General features: G+C 34.9%; 1 protein-coding gene across 1 annotated transcript; it reads right to left on the bottom strand.

The window, feature by feature from the left end:
- Positions 1-9,777: 9,777 nt before the first annotated feature.
- On the bottom strand, positions 9,778-13,290 carry LOC134262730 (uncharacterized protein K02A2.6-like). Its single transcript, XM_062745092.1, has one exon. It carries the CDS (start codon positions 13,288-13,290, stop codon positions 9,778-9,780), a length of 3,513 nt encoding a protein of 1,170 aa, XP_062601076.1.
- Positions 13,291-27,685: the final 14,395 nt, after the last annotated feature.

The raw sequence follows: 27,685 nt of genomic DNA, 5'->3' as shown, positions 1-27,685 counted from the left end.
ACTGACAAAGTTTGATGATTCTAAGCCAATAAATACCTAAGATACGTAAATATAGCCATAAAATGTAGAAAGTAGGTCACTGTGACCTAATTTTTGGTCGTCACTCTCTGAAAACCCAAGATGCATCAACTGACAAAGTTTAATGATTCTAAGCCAATTTGTACAGGAATACTTAAATATAGCCATAAAATGTCAAAAGTAGGTCACCATGACCTAATTTTTGGTCATCACTCTCCTAAAACCCAAGATGCATCAACTCACAAAGTTTGATGATTCTAAGCCAATAAATACCCTACATACTTAAATATAGCCATAAAATGTCGAAAGTAGATCACCGTGACCTAATTTTTGGTCGTCACTCTTCAAAAACCCAAGATGCATCAACTGACAAAGTTTGATGATTCTAAGCCAATAAGTACCAGAGATACTTAAATATAGCCATAAAATGTCAAAAGTAGGTCACCGTGACCTAATTTTTGGTCGTAACTCTTCAAAAACCCAAGATGCATCAACTGACAAAGTTTGATGATTCTAAGCCAATAAGTACCAGAGATACTTAAATATGGCCATAAAATGTCAAAAGTAGGTCACCATGACCTAATTTTTGGTCGTCACTCTCCGAAAACCCAAGATGCATCAACTCACAAAGTTTGATGATTCTAAGCCAATAAATACCTAAGATACTTAAATATAGCCATAAAATGTTGAAAGTAGGACCTACATTGTAGGTCTGAAGGTAATCAAAAAATGCCTTTTAAACAATTTGAAAACATATGCCTGCAAAATTCTAAAAGTAGGTCACAGTGAACTCCTTTTTCTTAAATATGTTTTAAGGTCCCAAGATGCAGCAACTAACAAGATTTGATGATTCAAACCCTTTCAGTGCCTGAAATAATGGGATTAAATGTTTTAGCTCTTTGAGCCTTTGGCTCAGAAGAGCTAAAAAAAACTGGGAAAGCTGGTGATGTATGATTTACAAGTACATGATATGTATCTAAGCTTCTTCCTTTGTACTGAATATACCTACAAATAATTTCATGATTTTACAATGTAATGTACAAGTATATTTTAATGAAAAAAATTCTTACTGATACGTATAAATATCTGGTACACGATGGATATTGGGATAATGAACAGTATACAAACCGTGTATAACTTTCAGGGACTTGATAAAAAGAACATTGACAATGACTTATCACCAGTATGGGACAGGTATTCTTGTTTCAGTTTCAGGTGTTGTCGTTCAACTCCATTTGTTGTTGACACCCTGACATTTTACAAACTTGTCCTAAACAAGCTGACCCATCTCTATAAAACACAATTATAACTCTTATCATATAACAAGAGGCCCACGGACCTTATAGGTCACCTGAGTATTGTGTAACAACTTTCAAACAATTAAATTTGGTTCGTGTTTTAAACCAGAGGCCATGAAATTCACAATTTTGAAAGAGACACCATTGCTTATCATAATTAAAAATACTCTACTTACATGTACTCAATACCCAGAGGTAGATCAGAGTTACAAAGAGAAAATGTTCTTCCACTTTTTAACCAGTTGTGCACCTCACCCAAAAAGAACCACTGACCTTGGGGCCACATATTTCAAAATTTTGCAAATATTATCATAAAATGGTTGATTAATACCAAAAAGCAGGTTTCAAAGCATTAATTTATTTTCAGATTATGTACCCCTTCCCCCCCCCTCGGGGCATAAAAAAAACAATTTTGCTAGATGCACCTTTCTTCATCATAAATATATATACTTGGATCATTGGCATAAAATTCACAATTATGGAAAAGGCACTCTTGCTTTTAATAACTATATGCTTAGTTAGTTTATTTAATACCCAGAAGCAGATATTAAGAAGATTTTCAAAGAATAAATGCATTTTCACTATATAATCTATAGAGCCCCGCCCTAACACCAGAACCCCTGACCCTGGGGCCATAAAATTCACAAATCTGGAAGAGGCACTCTTGCTCATCATAACTATGTGCTTAATTAGTTTATTTAATACCCAGAATCAGAGAAGAAGATTTTCAAAGAATAAATGCATTTTCACTATATAATCTAAAGAGCCCCTCCCTAACACCAGAACCCCTGACCCCGGGGCCATAAAATTCACAAATCTGGAAGAGGCACTCTTGCTCATTATAACTATGTACTTAGTTAGTTTATTTAATACCCAGAAGCAGAGAAGAAGATTTTCAAAGAATAAATGCATTTTCACTATATAATCTATAGAGCCCCGCCCTAACACCAGAACCCCTGACCCTGGGGCCATAAAATTCACAAATATGGAAGAGGCACTCTTGCTCATCATAACTATGTGCTTAGTTAGTTTATTTAATACCCAGGAGCAGAGAAGAAGATTTTCAAAGAAATAATGCATTTTCACTATATAATCTATAGAGCCCCTCCCTAACACCAGAACCCCTGACCCCGGGGCCATAAAATTCACAAATCTGGAAGGGGCACTCTTGCTCATCATAACTATGTACTTAGTTAGTTTATTTAATACCCAGAAGCAGATATTAAGAAGATTTTCAAAGAATAAATGCATTTTCACTATATAATCTATAGAGCCCCGCCCTAACACCAGAACCCCTGACCCTGGGGCCATAAAATTCACAAATCTGGAAGAGGCACTCTTGCTCATCATAACTATGTACTAGTACTTAGTTAGTTTATTTAATACCCAGAAGCAGAGAAGAAGATTTTCAAAGAATAAATGCATTTTCACTATATAATCTATAGAGCCCCGCCCTAACACCAGAACCCCTGACCCTGGGGCCATGAATTTCACAATTTTGGTAGAGGACTCAATGCTTATTACATTCATGCTAACAGTTTGCCTGCTCGATGTCCATGAGTAAAGAAGAAGATTTTTAAAGATTGCAATAATTTTAGTGGTTTTGGCCCCACCCCTCAGGCCCCAGGGGGGCGGGGACCATGAAATTCACAATTTTTGTTCCCCTTCACCCATAGATGCTGTATACCAAATTTGGTTGAAATTGGTTCAGTGGTTTCAGAGAAGAAGCTGAAAATGTTCAAATGTTAACACACGACACACGACGCACGACGCACGACGACGGACGAAAACGGATAGCAATAGGTCACCTGAGTTACTCAGGTGACCTAAAAATAAAAATGCATCATATAAATGACAAATTCAATCTATTATGTTTTCAAAATTTTATTTTTTTAAAAACAATATACTGTGTGTTACCTTGTAATTGGCTAGCCAAATGCGCTCAAACCATTACTGAAGCTTCAATTTGTTTTTCCAAATCTTGCTCCAACGAAGATTGTCCATGTTATGTTGTAATTGGTCTTCTGTTATGGATTTGGCTTTTTCTCGGAAATTACATGTAAAGATAAAAAATAAAATCATGGCAAATTCACTTGTGACCACGTAGTAGTTAATATATATTCATATCTGTTGACATCAGTGTTCAGATAAATTTTGTTTAAAATTCCAAATTTCAAGTTATATTCATGTTTGTATAAAGTTGTAAAAATATGCCACCAAAGAAAAATCAAAATATTATCACGGCATCAGATAAATGCAAGAGAATTAAAATTTGCCAAACATATACAATGTATATAACACATATGTAAGTATGATCCCTTTACATCAGAAGTATCTAGTCATCTTTGTATTCTGCACAACCATTGACATGTCCCTGGCTTGTTCCCTATGGAAGTCACAAAGATAAACATGGCAATTTGAAAATAATATGATGAAATAAAAAGAAAATATTGTCTGCAACTGGGCCCACTTTAATTTTAGGATATATTATGTAAAATGATATGAAGAATCACTTATATCAGATTCCTTCTGGTGGCAGAGCAAGTTTTCTAAAGAAAAAAAAGAGACCGCATAAACCGAGGCCCCCATGTCACAACAGGTGTGGCATGATAAAAATCCCTCCCTGCTCAAAGGCCTTAAGTGCCGAGCATAGGCCTAAATTTGCAGCCCTTCTCAGGCAATGGTGACGTCTCCATATCAGTGAAATATTCTGCAGAGGGACGTTAAACAGTACACAATCAATCAATCATAATTTATGAAGCAATAGTGTCCAAACATATACCTGAATTATTAAGATTTTTGGATGTCAAATGTTCATATCAAACGAGTTTTTCTTAATTACACTTCGGTCGAAGAAACGTCTTATTTCTCCGAGGTTGCGCCGCTTGGACATACCATAGCTTACAAAACCACTACTAATTTATTTAAAAATAAAATTGATGATATGCGGTTTATTCTATAGATAGAAAAGATTATGCTAAGTAGATATTTTCAAGTTCATTGATGTATCTAAAGCGGTTTTAATTTTATGGCGCGAGTCCACGAACTTTTTGATAACCCCTCGTAAATATATAGGTATAAATAAGAAATTGCACAGGTGTCGGATTAAACAGGTTCCACTGTAATAGATTTAACAATCAATCAATCAATCATCATCTTAATTCTCCGTCTTAGCATCTTTATTCATCAGTGCTTGTAAATAAGAACAAAATATTTCTAGTTCAAATTTATTACAACACATGTAAAGTACATCTTTTATTGAATACATTCAGTATCGCTTTATAGAAAAGTTTTACTGAAAACATATTTGTTTACATGTTTGTTATTTGATGATTAATATTTTAAAAAAGAACTCAGTAATGAAAATTAATTTAAAATCATCTCCTGAGGGTTTGCCCAATCCATGTATGATCTTTCATCTGTAAAAAAAAGTTGATACTTCATAGAGGCATGTATAAAAGCATATTTTTATCTATTCAAAAACACTTATATAACTGAAATTTTCACATTAATACAAAAACAAAAAAAATTAGTTATTTTTAAAGATATAATGAGGTTTACCTAGTGCCGCCTAACCATCATGGTGGTCCCCTTAACGGATGTACCATGGCGGAAACCAGTACCCCGGGGACCACTGGCCGTTCAGGTTGGCGAAGTGACATTGGTTATACCACCACCCCCCTCCATGGTGATCAGCACAGTTACCACCACTAGCCCCGTCATTGTCCTAGACAGATCGAATCTAGAATAACCTGTATCTAACATACTGTCTCCTGTAAATTAAAGCAATCTTATTGTCAGGTATAATAATGAGGTACGTCTAAGATAGACGGCTCTAGGTGCTGGAAAGGGCGATAATATCTACTTAAGAATAAAATACAAATACATTATGTACTTCATTTAGAATCCTTTCTTTTGTATAAATAATCTTTGTTTCACTTGAAAGTTTGACTAAAAAGAGAAATTAAAAAAAAAAGAGAAATAAAAGTCACTGGAAAATGAAGATGACTGATGTGACAAAAGGTTAAAGCCGCTTGATCCGAAACAGGCACATATTATTGCACACTATTAAAGTACGTCATTACATAGATGATATATAAAAATGATTATAAGATTGACTTAATAGTTTATTGCAACAATCCTTACATGGAAAACGTAGATCAAAAACCTTGTTGACAAACAGAAGTTCCTGACAGGAAGTTAAGATCTGTTGTGAAGTCATTTTTGACAAAAATAAATTTATCAGTTATAACTGATAAGGAAGATAATTCTTACCCGAGTATATTTTTCATTAGTAGAAAATCATTTATTTTTTGAAGATATTCTTTTTAAGAAACTTTAGTTACCCAGGCCAAGATAATGTCCATGTACAGGTAAAAGTACTTTCTTGTAAAAAATTGCTCGGATTCGTTCTTCATGAGATATATATGTAAGCGATAAATTTAATTTTTCGAAGGTGATTTCACGCGATATAAACATAGGATTATTTTTTGTGTGACCTAACATAAATTATTTTTTAAACTTTTAAATTTTGATATCTTGTAACAGAAAAAGCTTTCGGGAATGCAATTTGACAAAAGTTTAAACAATTTATGGACAATTATTTTTCAAGAAGAAAAACTAAATAAATATAATTTTTTGCGACAAAAACGGACCAAGCGGCTTAAAGTAGAAAATGTACCTTTAAAATGTTTAAAATGTGATACGCAGAAAATCATAGAGAATTGTAACAATTTAATATATGATGTACTGTTTCCAAATATTTGATTTTCATTAAGTCTTTATAATTTACTGAACTGTGATGCAACATACATGTACGCTTAATTTTCACAATAGAAATATATATTTTCATTTTCGCCGTAAGCAGTTAGTACCTCGGTACAACTTTTTCTAAATCTTAGTGTAAATACTTACGACTAAATATATTTAATAAAATGTTTTTTTTAAAACAAAAAAAAAGGAAATGGCATTAAATTGAGGATTTGCTGTTCTTTGAAAGAAGTGTGGTTACTGGTATATGGTGTAAACGTGATTTTGTGTTAAAAATATAAAAAATATTATGTGCATTAAAATGCGTGACTGCGGGGAAAGGAATAAAATATAAATTAGATGTTGTAAAAGTGTAAATGGACAATTATTTTTCAAGAAGAAAAACTAAATAAATATAATTTTTTGCGACAAAAACGGACCAAGCGGCTTAAAGTAGAAAATGTACCTTTAAAATGTTTAAAATGTGATACGCAGAAAATCATAGAGAATTGTAACAATTTAATATATGATGTACTGTTTCCAAATATTTGATTTTTTATTAAGTCTTTATAATTTACTGAACTGTGATGCAACATACATGTACGCTTAATTTTCACAAAAGAAATATATATTTTCATTTTCGCCGTAAGCAGTTAGTACCTCGGTACAACTTTTTCTAAATCTTAGTGTAAATACTTACGACTAAATATATTTAATAAAATGTTTTTTTTAAAACAAAAAAAGGAAATGGCATTAAATTGAGGATTTGCTGTTCTTTGAAAGAAGTGTGGTTACTGGTATATGGTGTAAACGTGATTTTGTGTTAAAAATATAAAAAATATTATGTGCATTAAAATGCGTGACTGCGGGGAAAGGAATAAAATATAAATTAGATGTTGTAAAAGTGTAAACGTTCCGTATCAATTTTTTTTAACATCAAGCTTTTATGAACATATCGATAATTCTATGAAAACTTCTTATTCCCTCTAATCTAAAATTGTTTATCATGAAAAACGTGCTAATTTCCAATAAATTAGATTTTCTGTGTTATTAATTAGAAAAAATCAACTACCGGTACCTAGCAATGACTGATTAAATGTCTTTTGAAATTGGGAATTGTACCTACAGATGATATCGTGAAATATTTAAACGTTTTATTAACAAGGAACGTTTACAGAATATTAGAGAAAAAAGTACTAGTATTTTAAATTTTCTCACAATAACTTCATACATGTCCAAGAACGAATTCGATGTCGATATCGTATCGATATCGATCGTGATCAGCACTATTAATTGGTAATACATGACATAATAATACATGCCATATTTAAGACTCTATATTACGTCGATGTCGTCGATATCGACAATACATGTATCATGACGATATCATATCGATATCGATCATTTTGCACAATTTATTTTCACATTGAGGTTTGAACTTTACAAAGTCACAAGTAAAGTCAAAATTGATTCATTATTGGGATGAATATGAAAATTTTAGGGTTGTTATTATTTTAGATTAGATTTAGAGTAAGATGTTGGTTTAGGGTAAAAATTCTTGAAAATGTATCAACAATCATGATTCGATATGATATCGTCGCTATCGACAGTAAGGTAAACTTATTTAACATAGAAGTGATGTTACGATATCGATACGATATCGATGGCAGGTAAAATTTTCCTTAAAATAAAGTAATTAAACATTAACGCATAAAAAGTAAAAGAGGGTATTTACCAAGAGCTGAGCAAACATGATTCGAGATCGACCATATCGACACTTCAGGGAAAGATTTATAAGAAAGTTTTAAGTAACAGTTGTTAAAAACACCATATTAAGGATTGAAACCATAATTCGTGGAACGACCATGATTCGATATCGGCACGATATCGAGGATATTAACAGTAAGGAAATCGTCTTAAAACCAAAAGTATTGTAATAAACATACGAAGATAGAGAAATATTATAGAAAACTATAAAAAAAAAAGTAATGTGTCGATATCGTAACTACATCGTGTCTTGGACATAACTCAATAACTTAATCTTTCAATTGAAAAATGCATGATTTTAATTATTTATTTTTAGAAATTAAGTTGCATACACTTACTTAAAGTCCCCGTGGCAGTTCCTGCAAGAAAGAGTTAATATTTTCCTGCTTCGTCGGAGACAGAGAATCCGTCGTACATTTCATACAGAGTTGTAATATTCTGGAGAGTGACGGACACATTCAAAGCCGAGTTGTTTTCTTTTGTTAACAGATGTATTAAGTCATTTCCTGTATAAAGATACATTATATTTTAAATCAAGTGTAAAGTCTATTGCAATATATGATTTATTTTAAATACAAATATTCATTTATGAAAAATCTAATTATTTTAAGCTGTGAATATAAATGTTAAATATACCGCGTATTGTCTTTAAGGTTTCGTCAAAGGGCATCATGTCCAAAATTTTATTTTTACAATAGCCTCAAAAGTATGTAAGGTATAAAGTTAAAACTTTTACAGTTTATAAATTATTTATTGGTTAACAGATAGAAAGTATCAGTTGATAAAAATGATACTTGGAATAATATTAATTGAGAAAAATTCTTCTTAAAAATGCATATAATTTCAAAAAAATACACCTAATTAATTCTATGCTTTTAGTGAAAACCATATTTGCAGAAACAAAATATGTTTATCAATGAAGGGCAAGTTGGACTTGGATAGCCTCTGGAAAGTTGTTTTCCTTGTTTATTTTGTCCAAATGTTAAGACTTGAAAGTGAAAGTACACTGCAAATGGCGGATTCTATAGGGGTCTTGTCTTTATACATGTCATGCTTTCAATAACAGGCTTTCAGAGACCATTCATGTCCAACTTGCCCTTCAATGATAAACATAAATTATATCTACAATGTTGGTTTTCACAAAAAGGACAGAATAAAGCAGGTGCATTTTTTTAAAATATGCACATTTTCTGATACAATTTTTCTCAAAAAATATCTTTATAAAAATATTTGTTATCATGTAATACTTTCTATCTATTAATCAGTGATATATTTACAAAATGTAAAAGTTTTGACTTCATACCACACATAATTTTGGAACAATTGTAAAATTAATTTTTTAGACATGTTGACCTTTGACGAAACCTTAAAAGACCCTCGAGTGATTTAATCCATTTGCTTTTTTTAAAGATTTCAATGAAGGATATGGAAATCACGAACAGTATTCAATATCAATGTCCTTAAACAATACAAAATAGTAGCAGAGCAAACACGGACCTCTAAAACATTAGAGGTGGGATCAGATGCAATGGAGTGTTTCATATTCGTGCCTGTTCGGGGCAGATGATGCAGGATAAAGACTCAGGATAAACAGAACATTTATTAAACCGGAAGTCAACATAAACACAAAGAAGACACAATAGACAAGTCGTACATGAAATCTAATAGACTAATAAAGTAGGTCGTACAAACATTGAGATCAACAAATACGTTACATCCCTCTTTCTTTAAGAAATAAAATTGAACTTGACTAGAACATATTTCAAAGATAAACTGATATTGAACGAAATTGACATACGACTAGAATGTATCTTGACTACAGTTGATTCTAACAAATTTGACATATGACTAGAATGTATCTGAGACTAGACTTGTCTTTAAACTAAATGGACATATAGTAGCATGCATTACAAAACTTCATATATACATTTAAGCCATGGCAGTGTCAAGTTGATACAAAGTAATTGTATTTCAATGGCAATTTCACAACCCTTCCCGATCTTGTGTGTTGAGGAATATGATTTTGTGGATGTTCACGTGTTTCATTGGACACTATTGGTTCGCCTGCTTGAACGGACTCCTTCGACTGGTCGGATTTGTCAGTGTTTGGGTTGTCTGCATCTAGTTTCGAATCTGGTATATCAAGGTCTACAGGTTGTCGTGGTTGTTCGTTTTTACCTCTGTGGATACGGATATCTTTCCTGTTTCTGCGGAGCGACTGTCCTTCGTTTGTGTTTACTTCGTAAGACCGAATGTTCACTTTGCTAGCAATAGTCCCTTTTGTCCACGATTTTGTTGGATCATTTCGTTTTGGTGTTATCCAGACACGCTGTCCATGTTCTAAATCAGGTAGGTCCTTTGCGTTTCTATTGTAGTACTTGCATTGTTGATGCTTGTTGTGTTTGATTTCCGCATGTGCAGACATTGGGATTTTTGGTTCAAGAAGAGCTGGGGTTGTTGGTAGTCTCGACTTTGTTCGACGACACATTAATCTCTGTGCAGGACTACTCTGCATTCCCTCTGTTGGTGTGTTTCGGAAGTCAAGAATGCTGAGGTAGACATCCTGTTGAGAGTTACGAGCTCGTTTCATTATACGCTTTGCAGATTTCACAGCCTGTTCCACCTTTCCGTTACTTTGCGGATAGTTTGGTGATGACGTGATGTGTTGGAATTCGTATTCCAATGCGAATGTAGCAAATTCCTTGCTACTGAAATGAGGGCCATTGTCCGAAATGACAATGTCTGGGATTCCATAGCGAGCAAAGTGATTCCTCAATTTCCTGATCACTGTTGCAGGTTTTGTGTTCTCCAAGAAATCTATTTCCCAAAAATTTGAAAAATAGTCAACAGTCACTAAATAGTCATTTCCAGCAAATGAGCACAGATCAGTTCCAACCTTCATCCAAGGTCTGTCTGGAACATCATGAGGTATCAGGGTTTCCTTTTGTTGTTTGGTTTCAAACATCTGGCAAGTTTCACAACTTTGTATGTACTGAGAAATTTCAGAGTGCATTCCAGGCCAGAAAACATACTCCTTTGCTCGGCGAAGACATCCTCCAATTCCTAAGTGCGAGGAATGTATTCGCTGCATCATATCCAAACGGATTGCTTCAGGGATTATTGCACGCTCACCCCTAAATAGAATTCCATCCTGAACACTCAGCTCATCTCTAAAGTCGAAGTATGGTCTTGCAAGGTGAGGGACTTCTTCTCGCTTCTGAGGCCAACCATGAAGTATGACATCCATGAGAACTTGTAATGACTCGTCCTGATAGCTGTGCTTGCGAATCTCGGAAAGTCTAACAACAGTCATGGGTAAGTACTGCACCTTGTTTACAATTTCTAAGTCCCTTTCGAAGCTCGTTGTCCCTGTTTCATTAAGGTAAGCTCGGCTTAATGTATCTGCAAGATACATAGTCTTTCCTGGTTTATAAGAAATTGTGTACTCATACTGCTGTAACCGGAGCAGCATTCGTTGAAGACGTCTGGGTGCTGCTAACAGCGATTTCTTCACAATAGATTCTAGAGGCTTATGATCACTTTCCACATGTACTAAGCGTCCATAGGTGTACTGGTGAAAACGTTCTAAGCCAAATACAATTGCTAGCATCTCCTTCTCGATTTGAGCGTAACGGGTCTCTGCATCCGTGAGAGCTCTGCTTGCGAAGGCTATTGGTTGTCCATTTTGCAATAGACTCGCTCCTAATCCTGTTAGCGAAGCATCACATTGGAGTGTCAATTCCTCTTTAGGATCATAATATTTCAAGACAGGACTTTTACAAACTAGTGTCTTGATCTCTTGTATGGCTTTATCATGGGCTTCAAGCCAGCTCCATTCTGCATCTTGAACAGTCAGTTTTCTAAGAGGTTCACAAAGATCGCTAAGCCTGGGAAGAAACTTGCTGAGATAGGTTACGAAACCTACAAATCGTCGAACAGCTGACACATCAGTGGGTGTGGGCATATTTTTCACTGCCTTGACCTTGTCTGGGTCAGCACGAACTCCACTGCTGGTCAGTAGATGTCCCACAAACCGAACTTCTTTGAGTCTAAACTTCAGTTTCTCCTTGTTTAGCTTCAGATTCTTTTCCCTACAGCGTTCCATAAGTGCTCGGAAATTGCGGTCATGATCCCGATAAGCGTCCTCGTCAGTCGCGCCTTCTCCGAAGATCAGAATATCATCATGTACACAACGTACTCCATGCAGTCCTTCTACAGTCTGATTTTGTCGCCGCTGAAATTCCCCTGGCGCTGAGTTTAGTCCAAATGGCATTCGAAGCCATCGATAGCGACCATGCGGTGTGTTGAAGGTTGTTAGCATTGAACTGGCCTTGTCAAGTTGAACATGCCAGAATCCATTTTTGGCATCGGCAACAGAAAATACCTTCGCTTTGTTCAAGTCTGGTAAGAGTTCTTCGACTGTGGGCATTGGGTAATGGCTGCGCTGAATGGCCCCATTCAGATCACGAGGGTCGAGACAAATCCTTAATTTGTTAGGCTTCTCCACAATGACGAGATTGTTTACCCACGGTGTTGGTTCGGTAACAGGGGTAATTATTTCTTTCTCTGTAAGCCGTTCCAGCTCTGTCTTGAGCTTGTCCCTCAGAGCTACTGGAATTTTCCTAGGCGGATGGACTACAGGTTTTATCGATGGGTCAGTTTGGAGTGAATATGTCCCTGCTAGGCATCCTGTACCATCGAACACATCTTTGTATTCGCTGAAAACATACTCTTCTGTTAATGTTTCCTCAGTAACAGTTAGAATGTTGTCATAATGAATAGTTACTAGTTTCATCCTTTGAATGGTCTGACTGCCCAGTATTGGTGTTGTGTCCTGCTTCACTACAACGAATTCGGTGTCATAGAGTTCTTTGGTTTTGGGATTTACAAGTTTCAGACTTGTTTTTCCTAGGGGCTGGATCCGTGACTTGTCGTACGTAGTTAGTACAGTTGTTGACTTGGTGAGCTTGTAGTAGGATCCGCTCTCATCTAGCTTGCTTATCGGAATAACATTACAACTTGCGCCGCTGTCGACTTGGAACTTTATGGTTGTTTTGTCGATATTCATAGTTGCATAAACATGTTTCTTTGGTTCAGACGTGACACTTCGGATTGTGTCATAGTAGTTTTCATTAGAGTCAGAGTCTGAGTCGTTATCAGTAACTTGATGCAATTTTCTGTTGTATTTACCTGGTTTCTGTCCAGAATTCTGCGTTGACTTTGAATGTTGTCCACACATCGCTTTAAAGTGGTCCTTCTTTTTACATTTGTGGCATGTTTCTCCATAGGCTGGACACTTGAGTTTGCTAGCTTCATGTTTACGTCCGCAATACATACAGTTTTTAGCTAACAATTTTGGTGTCGCTTGAGCACTGCGCAGATTATTAGTCTTTGGTTTGTAGCCGTTTCCTCTCAGAGCGTGTACTTCTGCTGCTGTTGGAGTCTCAATCTCCTTCATTCTCTCCTTTGACAATTCTGATGCTCTGCATATATCAAGACAGCTTTTCAGTGTTTGGTTCGATTCACGTAAAAGTCTTTCCCGTAGGTGCCATAGGCACTTGGGGTATGGACCCCCCCCCCCCCCCCCTTTCCATTTTTTTTTCTTTTTAAATCTGGGTTCGAGTCACCTTTTTCCTATTTTTCTATTCTAATATGCACTATATGTTATCAAAAATGCAACTCTTTTGTCTCTACAAGCTGTTTTTAAAAATGCCGTTTTTCACTGATACATATAAAGAGAGAAGGCTTGCAACTCTTTTTAGTCATTCGCCTCACCTCGCTCAAACTTCGCTCGATTATTTATCTAAATCAATATAAAACATGGGATATGCATACATCAATAAATTTGTTATACATTCCTCTTCCTTTTCATATTTCCAGTTAATTTTTATATGCCCCCGATTTGTAAATATTTCGATGAAATCACCCGCATCTAGGGTAAATGCATCAACCGGGACGGAAGTACCAAAGAACGATAACTCTATTTTACAAATGTTCTGCATTACAAAAAATCCAGGATTTGTAATAACAATATTATGACATTTGGTTGATTATATCGTGTGTTAAAAGTGAATCTGTATCTATCAGAATCTACTAGTTACAGCTTTCTAGTTATATATCGAACTTACCTTTACATGTTACATGAAGAGAAAATTCGGGATTTAATCCCTCTCGAATTTAATGTTCCGAATAACATTACACATTTAGATGACGCCCGAAAATACCGGGTACTTCCGTCCCGGTTGATGCACATAAACAAAATTTACCCTAATTTCATCGAAATATTTACAAATCGGGGGCATATAAAAATTAACTGGAGATATGAAAAGGAAGAGGAATGTATAACAAATTTATTGATGTATGCATATCCCATGTTTTATATTGATTTAGATAAATAATCGAGCGAAGTTTGAGCGAGGTGAGGCGAATGACTAAAAAGAGTTGCAAGCCTTCTCTCTTTATATGTATCAGTGAAAAACGGCATTTTTAAAAACAGCTTGTAGAGACAAAAGAGTTGCATTTTTGATAACATATAGTGCATATTAGAATAGAAAAATGGGAAAAAGGTGACTCGAACACAGATTTAAAAAGAAAAAAAAATGGAAAAGGGGGGGGGGGGTCCATACCCCAAGTGCCTATGGTAGGTGCAAGTCTCTAATTCCACAAACAATGCGGTCACGGACTAACGATTCCTCTAAATCGCCAAAGCCACAATGTACTGCTAAAAGCTTAAGTTCAGTCACATAACTGTAGATTGTTCCCCACTTTGTTGATTCCTAGAATTAAACTTGTATCGTTCCACACTTTCGTTTTTCATAGGGTTACAATAGGCATCGAACTTCTCTAAAATTACCTTCAAAGTTCTGTTATCTTCAGTATCTGTGAATGTTAGTGTGTCATACACTTCTCTTCCACGTGTTCCGATAAGGTATTTAAGCATTTTCACCTTCTGTTTCTCCTCTGATTCTGCCATAGCTAGGTCAACATAGAGCGAGAATTCTTCTTTCCATTTTTTCCACGTGTGTGCTAAATCTGTAGCATCGAAATTCAGCTTTTCCGGAGCTTTCAATTTATCCATGGCTAGGTATCGCAAAAGATTAGGTTCTTTAGATTATAACGCTGCCACCATGTTTCATATTCGTGCCTGTTCGGGGCAGATGATGCAGGATAAAGACTCAGGATAAACAGAACATTTATTAAACCGGAAGTCAACATAAACACAAAGAAGACACAATAGACAAGTCGTACATGAAATCTAATAGACTAATAAAATGGGTCGTACAAACATTGAGATCAACAAATACGTTACATGGAGTAGCATCCCCTGCCGACCGGTCACACCCGCCATGTGCGCTCCTTGTCATGATCAGGAAATAACGGACACGATCATAGAGAATTGTAAAACATATGAACAAGTTTCAAAATAATATCTGATATTATACGCTTCCAAATATTCATCTGTAACAATGAAGAAAGGCTGTCTATTTTGAAGTAAATGAAAGTCCCTATTTGAAAGTATATACACTTACCAACCCAAACATCTTGTTCTAGTGAACCGAAGCCATTTTTATACTCCAGTACCTGTCAAAACAGAGGGATCCGGTAACTCTTTTTTGAATTGCCTTTAAAAATTAACATTTATAGGGATTCACTGTTTCGAACAATTGTTGGAATAATGTGTTATGATGTAGACTAAAATATCCATATTTTATATTGTTAAATTCGTCAAGCTTTTAAACAACAAGAAAACTGAATGTGAGTAATGTTATGTGCTTCTAAATCTGAAATGAACTACATACCGTCCATCCCCCGCCCATTGTCGTCATATCGCAGAACGCCTGGACAGGACAAGTAATGGTGCCATCGGGGTAAATGTTATAAACACCAGAACTTGTCTTGCCATCTTCATAAAGATCCTTACAATCTAAGGGAATAGCTGAAAAAAAAATACTGGAATCATTTTTCTTCAAATACGAGGGTTGTCCCATAAAATCGTGGACAAGGCGTTTTTCTCGAAAAATAATGGACGTAGTTAGCTGAAATTTTCTGTGAATGTTTATTTATCATATTTGAGTTAATTATAATGTTTTGGATAAAATATACATAAAAATATAGATTTTATAGTGCTTGAATGTGCACAGGGTAAGGCCCTACGGCGCACGGTCAAAAAACGAAGGTTTTATAAGAGAATAGAGGAGTATTGATTTGAAACAAAATATTCAAATAGATAAGATAAGGATAAAAATTATCCTTATTCAATTCCTTAATTTATTTTATTGTTTTCATAATATTCATGAAATTTAAATTGAAGCAGGGTCTGAAAGAGAAAAAAATGATAAAATTTTAAAAGGGAACACCTATTTCACACTCCTATACACCAATTAACAATCATAATTGTTGTGCTCCTGCAGAGAGGACATCCACGGGACTTTTTGAATCGCTGGAAACATGGCATGCAACAAGCTATTTTCTTGCACGTTTAAAAAAATATAGCATACATTTTTCTCCTCATAGCAAAGTCTGCATTCAAAGTACGTTATTGGAAATCTTGCATACATGTAACCCAACTCACCTCTTCGGTTTATTCACTCGTTCTGTGGAGTATTCCAAGTGGACGTTTTTGACTTTTTTTTTGAGTGCGCATTGGAAAGTCTTAATTTTGTACTTTGATGTCCTGTCACCCATTTTCTTCTACGAGACATAGTTCGACTTCTGCACTACCCATGGAAATAGCCTCTACTGCTCCCTGAACTACCAAACTACGTGGTTCTACTTTCTGGAAAAGATAGACTTATATTTGAGCACAAAATTTGGCACAGTTTTAGCGTACTTTGTTCATAAAATAACATATCAGTATACTGCATATTATGTATATTCCTCTGGTATAAATATAGAGAAAAATGTTTATTTTATAAAACCATTCCTTTAAAAAATTGCTTAAGCATTTTTCGGGTATGAATACTTTTTGATAAATGGAATTGTTTTTTTTTAGAACTTGACTTTATTGATGAGTTATGGTGGTTTTAGAAATAATACTCGTTTTAATTCAGATGATGCACGAATACCTTCTTGCTGAAGGAATTTATGTACAAAGGAAAAGAGTTCGTGAGACCCTTTCATCTTTAACAGATATATTTGAAAAGAAGAACCCCATATCCAGAATGGTATACAAGTACGAACTCTCAGTAGTTTGTGCTAACATTTTACCTTCATGTCTAATCCCCTTAAATAGATTATTTTTAGTAAATTTAAATCAGAAATTGACCAATAAGGTAACTGATTAATATATAACTGAAAATAATCGTCAGATAATTAAAAATCAAAGTACAAATAGTATACTTGTAACATGCTTTTACTATCAAAGTATATTTTATGTTCTTTAATCCCTACCCTACTTTTCTCCTCCGCAAAACTATAGTTTGTTGCTATTTATTCTGCATCATCAAAAGCTATGGTTGTTTATTTCCTGATGCTAGCTAAGATCTGATGATTTATTAAAGTAAATATACATCAGGTATACATTTTTTTTAAGTTCAGGCGGGGAATTTCTACACATGGATGTGCAGATGGGTTTTCAATGTGCATAGTTTATCTACATGCTTCATTGAATAACAAAGCAGCTACGGTTTCTAAACTTTTTCTTGTGGTAACTCTTTCAAATGGCATGTCATGAACAGTGGGATCAAATCATGGAGATGAAAACAAACCAATTGCAATGTTTGTTAATCTTGGAAAAGTTTATGCACATCACGTAACAGGGAGATCTGTGTAGCATCAGAGGATAGAACGATCATGGAGGGATGTGCACACATAAGTCTCAAACCTCCTCTATAACATATTCTATACTCTTGAAGGCAGTGGGAAATTGTTTAGCATTTAAAAGTTTAAAAACTGTATTTAATTGGTCAGATTTTTTCCCTAAGTATTAAGAATAACAAGAACATTTTTGAAAGTACAAAGATGTGTCAATCCAACCTGTATAAAGATTATAGCTCTAATACCAAAAATATGTGATATTACAGTATATTGTAGGCCATTGTTACCCTCTCCTGACCGATTGGCTAAAAATGGCACTCAAACTTCTCTTTAAATTTCAAGACACAATGTCTTTTATTCATCGTATCCCGGCAATAAATATGTTGAAATGTTCGTGAAATAAGATTTTTCCATCTACCTGCCGACCTAAATTTTATACTGAGTGGGGAGAGGCAAATAAACATTAATTTACATATGGCCATTTATAAATTTTTACCAAAATCTCTATTGAGTATCATGACAAAATATCTATACAATTTAGATTTGCAGGCAATCCATTCATTAATTTAAACACATTTAAACAAGGTCCGTCATGTAAGAAACTCCTGCCAATGAGTATTCCAGCAGATCTGTACTCCTTCAAACATCGGTGAGCTTGACAAATTTTCAATTGACAATCTGATATAAAAAGACAACTTAATTCAAGCATAATTCATTGAAAAACCTTACATACATTGCAAAAGAGGGCCCATGGGCCAAAACTCTCACCTGTGTCAATGATCCTGTTCTTTTGGTTAAGATTTTTTCCCAGTACAGTTAAACAAAATTAAAAGGAACACCATAACAATAATTTGAAGCTTCAAAAAATGGGTTTTTATTCCCAACGGCTTTCACATAACTTTATTTTGAACTGAACAGATAATACAAATTATGTTTATAACAAAGTAAAATCAACCCTCCCTAGAACTCCGATATTTTGTGTTATTATTTATATGCTTTGGGTTAAAATTCATTTAATACCGAAACAAATGAGACTTTCATCACCTTCAATTGACGGGGACACTGTATAAAGTTGAGGGGGGAGGGGTGTTGTCATCTGTGCCAGTGGGTAAGAAGCGTATTTTACTACATTTGAAAAGCCTACATAACTTCTGTCAGTGCTGAACAGTTCTCCTGAGTTGAACGACTACAGAATAGGTCCTCAGTACCTGCTTGCTTGTCGTAAAAGGCGACTAAATGGGGTGGTCCTTCGCCTCAAGGAGCCATGAACGATAACTCGTGTAAACGCAAGGTGTCACCACTATATTAACAAAAAGAAAAAAAATGCACGTTGATTTTTTAATCCGATATTCACACAGCGCACTTTAAAATAAATGTTTTTTAAATATCATAAACTTGAAGTGTAACATATTACACACAATGAACTAGAAGAGAGATGAGCCGTCTAGTTTAATATTCCAAAACAAATCGACACAATTCGGTGTACATTTCGGTTGAAAGTGTCCATTTTTCCAGTGCAGTATTCCTTAAACGTCGTTAAATTTCCAATCGACTCCTGGACATTTCCTCTGAGTTGTAATGACTCCAGGACAGTTCTCACGACTTCAATCGACTCCAATACAGTTCTTCGGAGTTGTATTGACTCTTGGACAGTTCTCCTGAGTTGTAACGACTCCAGGACAGTTCTCCTGAGTTGTAACGACTCCTGGACAGTTTTCCTGAATTGTATCGACTCGAGGACAGTTTTCCCGAGTTGTAACGACTCCAGGACAGATCTGTGGTCCTTTACACAAAAACTCTTACGACTAAGACTAAAATTTCACCACTCTGTAATTTTTTATTAAATAACAATATTTTTTTCCAAATAATTAATTAAATTGTAATAATAAAATATCAACTTAATGTAACCGAAAATAAGATTTTCGCAGCTAAGATATTGCTGTAGGAAGGGGGGAAGTTTTAGTCTTAGTCGTAAGATTCTTTGTGAAAAGGACCACTGACCTGTAATGACTCCAGAACTTTTTTTCCTGACTTCTATTAACTCCTGAACAGTTTGGTATTTTAATGAGAGACAAGATTAAGTGACATAAAGATTAATTTTCCTTCATAATTTCACTTTGCACTTACAATTGCAAAAGCATAAAATCACAGCATTGAAAAAGCCCCCGTCGTCTGATATTTGAAGATTAACTCGTTAAAATTTACTATATATATATTACATATTCAGTAAAATACTTAAAAGGGAATGTGAGAAACAGGACATTGTCCTTGATAGCAATAGGAATCTTCCTTCGAGGATGAACTAGTCTTGTCAACTCCTATAGTTCGTATACCAGGTAAGCAACCTAGGCTAACATAAGTTACTTCCTTCAGTTGAGAAAAGATAAAATTGAGCCATGTCTTGAAAGATACTTGGACACAGATTTGAAGTTAATATTTTCTCAATAATATTACGACTTATATATCTTAACAGCATTTCACACGAAAATTAATTAAAAATCTTATTTCGTTTAAAAGATATTGAAATTTCAAATTTTTCGGCGGGTTTGATTGACATATCCTTGCACTCTCACAAATTTAATTTTATTCTTAATCCTTAGGAAAAGTGGCAATTTCGTTTTGTATAAATGAAAAATATTAATACTATAATCCAGAAAATTCAGAGTAGACACGTTCGAAAACAAAACAAGCACACAATATATTGTCAGTCCGTGCAGTTGTGGTAAGCAGACTGTGACTATTGAACGCACCCGGTGAATTCTAAATATAAACAATAACAAAACTCGAGCCCTGTTTACAAAAGCTGTGTACATAACACGAGTGTGCTCGATTTGCTAAACTCTGTACGCATCTCTTATTTCGCAATGACGATACTTGTGAAGGTGTTTTGCTCTCTAACATTTCTATTCTGAATAAAATTATTTTTCTTGATAAAAGTTTTAATATTTCTCATTAAAACACACCAAAATTGCCACTTTTCCTAAGGATTAAGAATAAAGTTCAAATTTTTAAAAGTGCAAGGATGTGTCAATCAAACCCGCCAAAAATATTTAAGTTTTAATAACTTTTAAATGAAATAAGATTTTTAATTAATTTTTGTGTGAAATGCTATTAAAATATATAATTCGTGATATTATACCGAAAAAATGAGAAAATATTAACTTCAAATCTGTGTCCAAGTACCTTTGAAGATGTGAGATACTGAGGATTCGGAAATGCAAAAAAATAGTTCCAAGTCTTATCCTCCTTGGCCTTGCGTAGCTTCATAAGTTCCATAAAAATGTTGTTCCTCATAAGTTCCATAAAAATGTTGTCCCTCGGGATCTACAAGAGATGTGTGTGTAAAAGCTCATACACATGACAATTGAAAAAGAACATCGCATGAACTGCATCGCATGAACTGCATAAACATCACAAAAACCAGTGTAGTTCTTGATCCTTGTTGGATCATTTTAAAAGTTCTAAACAGGAAAATTATCAAATGTTTGTCTCGGTTGTAGCAGAAGTTTAAATGTCAGGGGTATTAACAACATCTGTTCAAAACATTCAAAATCTCAGAACAATCATTTTGCTAAATTGAATCTTCTCGGTTCTTCTCTTCAGACTATATTAACCAAGGTCGCTTGTCGCATTAGGTGCTTGAACGAAAGAGATCCCTCCCTGCTCAATGACCCTGAGTCATTAATTTTTAAAGATTTTTTAAAAATTTTTCATTACATAAAAGACCTTGATCAAGGTATTTTAAATACCTTGATAAAGCAATATAGCTTTATCAAGCTATATACCTTTATCGGGGTATTGTGCTGGACCTGATACATACATGAGTTAACATAGTTAAAGGACAGGAATTTTACTTACTTATATATTTATTGATTTCCATTAGAAGACAACCTGCATTGAAAAGGCGCTTGTTCTAAGATGATACTACAAAGGAAAAAAAAATCAAGACCAGAGAGAGCTTCAAAAGAATTCCACACTTGCCATGCCAATGTAATCACAATTTTAAGTTCTCAAAAGTAAAATATTTATATTACAGATCTGCAGTATTTTTAAAACAACATTCTTACATTGATTTTATGATTTTTTTTATAGAGTGCGTCCCACTCAAGTTCATCTAGCATATCCAAATTCTGTTGCGATTCACACAGACATATACCGGCTTCAAAGTTCTATTTTTGGAACGCACTAAAGTTGCAAAAGCACTAGTTGTTCTAGATTGATTGATTGATTGTATACTGTTTTACGTCCCGCTCCACAGTATTTCACCGATATAGAGACGTCACCATTGCCGGTGAAGGGGCTGCAAATTTAGGCCTATGCTCGGCACTCAGGGCCTTTGAGCAGGGAGGGATCTTTATCGTGCCACACCTGCTGTGACACGGGGCCTCGGTTTATACGGTCTCATCCGAAGGACCGCCCCATTTAGTCGCCTTTTACGACAAACAAGGGGGTACTGAGGACCTATTCTAACCCGGATCCCCACGGGGTAGTTGTTCTAAAAGAGGGAAGATTAAAGGATTTCAAAGGCAGAAATCTCAGTTCAATTGACATCAATGGTAAGTCAGTTCCACCTGTAAAATTGACAGCCCTTATTATTATAATAATTTGATAATCACTTTTATGTTTTGATGGTACTTTACAAAATTCCACACCCACATGATGACCAAGATGTTGAACAGACAGATTGTTTAGGTGTAATTTCAATACTTCCCCATGCAGAAGATGACAATTTTGAGTAAGTATCCGTAGATCTTTATATTTGTGTTTGCACTTGGACAGAGCATCATATATACTATTCACTTGGATAGTTACATCCTTGTTGTAATAATTAAATTCATTTAATGTTAACAAATTAAGGTCAAAATCTAGTAAATGGAAGGTGCCTACAGATTTTTAAAATTTAAGAAATTATTTTTTTTTATTATGACAAATAATATTAGCTTAGTCAAAATAGATGTATCGGGCATAATTTGTATAAAAAACAAGATGAAAAAAAAAATTTTTAACTGTCATTTTTAATTAAAAAATCAAGAAAACAAGTATCGAAAATGGTAGTTTGTATGTTCTTTATCTCTACTTTAAAATAATGTCAAGTTTAAGATAGATATCCAGGCTACTTTTCATGTGATTTCAAATTGAATTCCATGAGAATACTTTATTTTCTACATAATTCTATTACAGCCGTAAAGTACGGGAAAATGGATGTTGAAAGTGATTATGACGTCATTATGGATTTAGCAATGAAAAGACATATAATATTCTAAAGTCATTTACTAGATCTTGACCTTAAGTGTCTTTCTATAATGAAGCAAGTGCTATCCTTTGGGAACTTGGCAAAAACTCAGCATCCTAATTCCTCCTTTAGACATGGTAGAAGAGAAAAAGCATTAAAACTAAGTTGATATTAAAAATATGACGATTCTGATGCCTGTTACACACCTCCTCAATTCAAAAAAAGAAAAAGAACTCATTCACCTGATCCTGCCAGTGTTACAAAGACAACATCTTCATTCCATGCAAAACTTTTTGATGTGTCAGAGTCTTCTGTTACAAAATCGGAAATTCTAGAAAAATACAGCTATTATTCGCAATAAAGCATGAAAACTGAAAGGAGACGTGTTGTCAGGTTGGCCATGGACAACCTTATTGGTCAAAATGGCGGACGACTATCTGAATTTGAAATTCAAATCTGGCAAGGATGATGGCAATGCCTATGTCTATGGGACTGTTCACTAGAACGTCTAAGAGATAATTTTGTAAGTATACATTAGAGAATGGAAAATTATCATCATATATTCGAATAAGGGGCAGAATCAAGAGTACCTGCCCTGAACTAAAATTGCAAGGGGATTAATGACTAGCTATATGTAGAATAATTGCAAAAGGATTTCTTGATCAAAATGTTTTTCATATACAAATGTCGCTAGTAACTACTATAGTAGTTTCACTGTAACTGTAACATCAGTGACCGATAGCATTCTAGATGAACTTTTCCTAAACTACACCAGAAAACCTAATAGAGAAACTTTATCCTCAGCTTTGAACATTTGCTAATGACATATTTGAAGACCCGCTATTAAGCAATATAGCAAAAACTTACCCCTGGTAAGACCGAGACGTCCAAATGATGCCATGCTGCTTACCAGTATCTCTACTAGGGCATCATGGAAAGAAGTGTAAAGTCCTGCATTTCTCCCAAGCTGCTGTGTGTTATTAGTTTATTAGTTGACAATTTCCTATCTATATATAATGTATCGTGCCTCTTGACTAATGGTCCTATATGGTGACACATGTTCGGTGTCTAAAGCTTGTCTCCATAATCTAAAAAAAATATATCTAAGATTAAATACACAGACACGCACCACACAGAGAGAAATACAAAATACAGTTATACGTACATGTACTTGTACAAAAAAGAACAACAGGTTTCACCAAAGAACAACAAGCACCAGAACACGAGGAGGAATTCAACTGGGTTTTTAAATAAACTATTATACTTGTAACACGTTTTTGAAATGATTGGTAGGCCATGCTTTGACTCTCTTGATTTTGTCTACAAATCCTTTTTTACTCATGTTTTTGAATTTTCACCTTTATTTTACAGTACTAAAATATTTGTAATAAAAAATAACCTGATACACTTTTATTGTTATGTTTGTGAACATGACTGCCCAAGACTGAATAACAATGAATAAATAGAACATGACTTGGGGGTCCCATGTGGCTTTCCATACTTATCGTTGTCAAGAGCTTCCTCTGAAGATGGAGTTCATTAGGACCCAGGGGTTGAATCACTGAATCACTGCTAAAACTGCATAATTTTCAAACTGATAAGAAGTCACTTCAGTAAGTTGTGGGTCTGTGTTGTGTAAGTAGTGTAAATAATAAGTGGTTTCACTGTAGATTTTGTGTATTAGATAAAACCGTAAGTGCAAGTTTGGCGTACCCAAGTGCATGTATGTTGAACACAGACTCAGGTGAATACCACTCTATAGGTATGTTCGGAAATTTTGAGTTGTTTCATTCAAGTTTGATTTCGTTTGTATCTTTACCTTTGTACTCTCGACTTTTTTCCTTCAAGTATGCTGCAAGTTTGAAATAACTCATTGACTATGGGATTTCATTGGGTTATAAAGAAGATGATTTAAGAGAGTTTGTCAAAACTCAACAGAAAATCGAGAGAGAAGAGCAGGAAGAGAAAAACAGAAAGAAGAGTTAGAGCATCAACGACAAAAAGAGAAATATGACAAGGAAATGCATCTTCAACAAATCCCCCACCAGTTTGAAATGGAGGTACTCCAGGAGAAAGGGAAACTGGTAATGATTTTATTGTAAATAAATGCAAGGACGATGATTATCGAAGAACAATCTCAATTAAGGAAAGGATTTTGGAGTGATTCACGGGCATGGTATTCACGGGTGATCACCAGGATTCAAAGTGGTACAAAAAATTGACTGCGTTTGGAAGTAATGTATCTTGGGCAATGCAATCTTGGGATATGAAATCATGGCCTAGTCAAGATGTAAAACATGGGATAAATCTTTAGTTATGTATACATCAAGTGTTGAACTTGAGAATTAGTATGGAAACCATCGAGGGTGATACCCATTTATGTATCGAGTCTTCAGGATTTTATTGATGAACTAAGACATCAACAGAACTTAGGCAGCCCCTAAAAGTCACCTTTCTTGGTGAACTTGCCCAAGATTTTGGAGGACCAAGAAGAGAATTCTTTAAGAATGTCAATCAGGAAATCAAAGAGTCTCTTCAAAACTGAGGATGGGAAGATTCATTTGGTTAGGAACGTGGAGTTCCTGTCCAAAAAGGTTTATTTCTATTCTGGATTGCTCATTGGTAATTATATCTGTTATCATAGCCACCAGACCTACCTTGTAAAAAAAAGTCAATTATGAAGCTGCAACATATTTTCAGCGTTGAATGTTCGTCGATATTTCAACGTCGTTACAACGTTGAAGCTGCAACGTCTTCTCAACGTTTGATGTTTGTTCATTTCTCAATAAAAGCTTAAAAACATGCATGGGGAATTACTACAGGCACTGGTTTCTGTTGGAATGTCTTAGCTGCCTCTCTGCTTGAGAAAATTCGGACAGTTTTATATGCTTTATCAGTCTTATTTTCTCAAACAGAGAGCTACAGTTCTGCAGCTAGGGATTTCTTTAATCATAGTATAATCATTGTATTACGGGTAAGAAAAATTATTACAGATACAAATTATTATACGATAGATTAAAAACCACAAATATGCTGATGCAGTAGTTGGCCATAATTTAGTTCCAAAAATGTATACGAGACAAGTCGTCCGTCTTTTGTGCACGTGTAACAACTCATATTGACACCATACATTGAAAAAAACTGCCGATTATTTAAACACATAAAGTTTACTGGCAGATGGAAATAAAACATCGTATATATAGAAAGGTTGGCCATGCCGTACACAACTTCATCTTAGATCTCTTGTTGTTGCTACCAGGAATCACATTTAACACATGGTCTTGGCTAAAACATCCAGTTACACTACTCTTCAACAATGCTTTAGATATGCCTAATGGTCCACTGGATGAGAACGTACAATGAGCCCCCGCATCATCTAAGCTACGCGTTACCTTATCCTCGCACTCTGTCTGTTGGTTATATACGTATGGTCTCCTAAATCGTCTGGCGGGTCAATCCTATGCTTACACGAACTGATTTGTCGCATGTGTTTTGTTTTGTTTTTTTTTTTTGTGAAGGAAAAACTTCAAGAGTACTGTACAACTATATATTCAAGAAGTGGTGTAAATCAGATGTGGATACTTAAAAATTCTAAAGAACTTTTGGACAATTTGAAATCACAAGACTTTACAAAAATCAACAGCATAAAAACTTACGACTTTTCAACTTTATACACAACAATTCCCCACGACAAATTAAAATCCAGGCTTTTTGATATCATTTACAGCTGCTTCTTCAACAAAAATGGAACTCGTAAGTTTACTTACCTCGTCATTGGTCATTTGAAAAATTATTTTGTTAAAACAGATTCTGATTGCACACATAAGTACTCTGAAGTTGACATCAAGAAGATGCTTGAGTTTCTGATTGACAATATCTATGTGGTTTTTGGAGACCAGGTATTCCAACAATCTATTGGAATTCCCATGGGTACAAATTTCGCTCCGTTATTGGCAGACTTATTTTTATATTCATATGAAGCAGAATTTATGCAAAATCTTTTACGTGAAAAGAAGAAAACACTTGCTGTGGCCTTCAACTCGACATTTAGATATATCGACGATGTATAGTCAATTAATAATGTTAATTTTCATTCCGACGTCGATACGATATATCCTGGTGAGCTTGAGATAAAAGATACCACAGAGTCCGACACTTCTGCTTCATACTTGGATATTTTACTTGAAAAAGACACTAATGGTAATCTAACAACCAAGCTATATGATAAACGTGATGACTTTAACTTTTCTATCGTCAACTTCCCTTACTTATGCAGCAATATACCTTCTTCACCTGCATACGGAGTATTTATATCTCAGTTTATTCGATACGCAAGAGCATGCTCTACGTATGAACAATTTCTTAAACGAGGTAAATTATTGACAAGCAAGTTGATGAAACAAGAATATCAACAGTCTCGTTTAAAGTCATCATTTCGTAAATTCTGTGGTCGATACAATGACCTTGTCAGCAAATACAATTTATCATTGAATGAAATGCTGACTGACGTTTTTCATACCAATTGTTAGTCCATTATTTATACACTGAATTGACCACGGATTTTTTCCGTTATTTCCTGATTATGACAACGAGCACACGGCGGGTGTGACCGGTCGGCAGGAGATGCTCACTCCTCCATGGCACCTGATCCCACCTCTGATGTTTCGGAGGTCCGTGTTTGCTCTGCTCTTATTTTGTATATTTGTTTAAAGGACGTTGAGACTGAATACTGTTCGTTATTTCCATATCCTTCATTCAGTGGTATGAGAGGAGTTGCAGATAAGAGAGGGGTACTCAAAGCATAGCAGACGGATGGATCGATGGACTGATTGACATACAGCCAAAAAGACGGATTTACCGATTA

Source organism: Saccostrea cucullata, unplaced genomic scaffold (assembly GCF_032062105.1).
Source record: "Saccostrea cucullata isolate Sc308-1 unplaced genomic scaffold, CSIRO_AGI_Scuc_v1 ctg1168, whole genome shotgun sequence".
NCBI classification, from domain to species: domain Eukaryota; kingdom Metazoa; phylum Mollusca; class Bivalvia; order Ostreida; family Ostreidae; genus Saccostrea; species Saccostrea cuccullata.
This window is presented reverse-complemented; position numbering and strand designations above follow the sequence as displayed.

Bases quoted from the DNA above. Each gene is read 5' to 3' on its own strand.
- LOC134262730 (XM_062745092.1), bottom strand. From the start codon at position 13,290: ATGAAGGAGATTGAGACTCCAACAGCAGCAGAAGTACACGCTCTGAGA.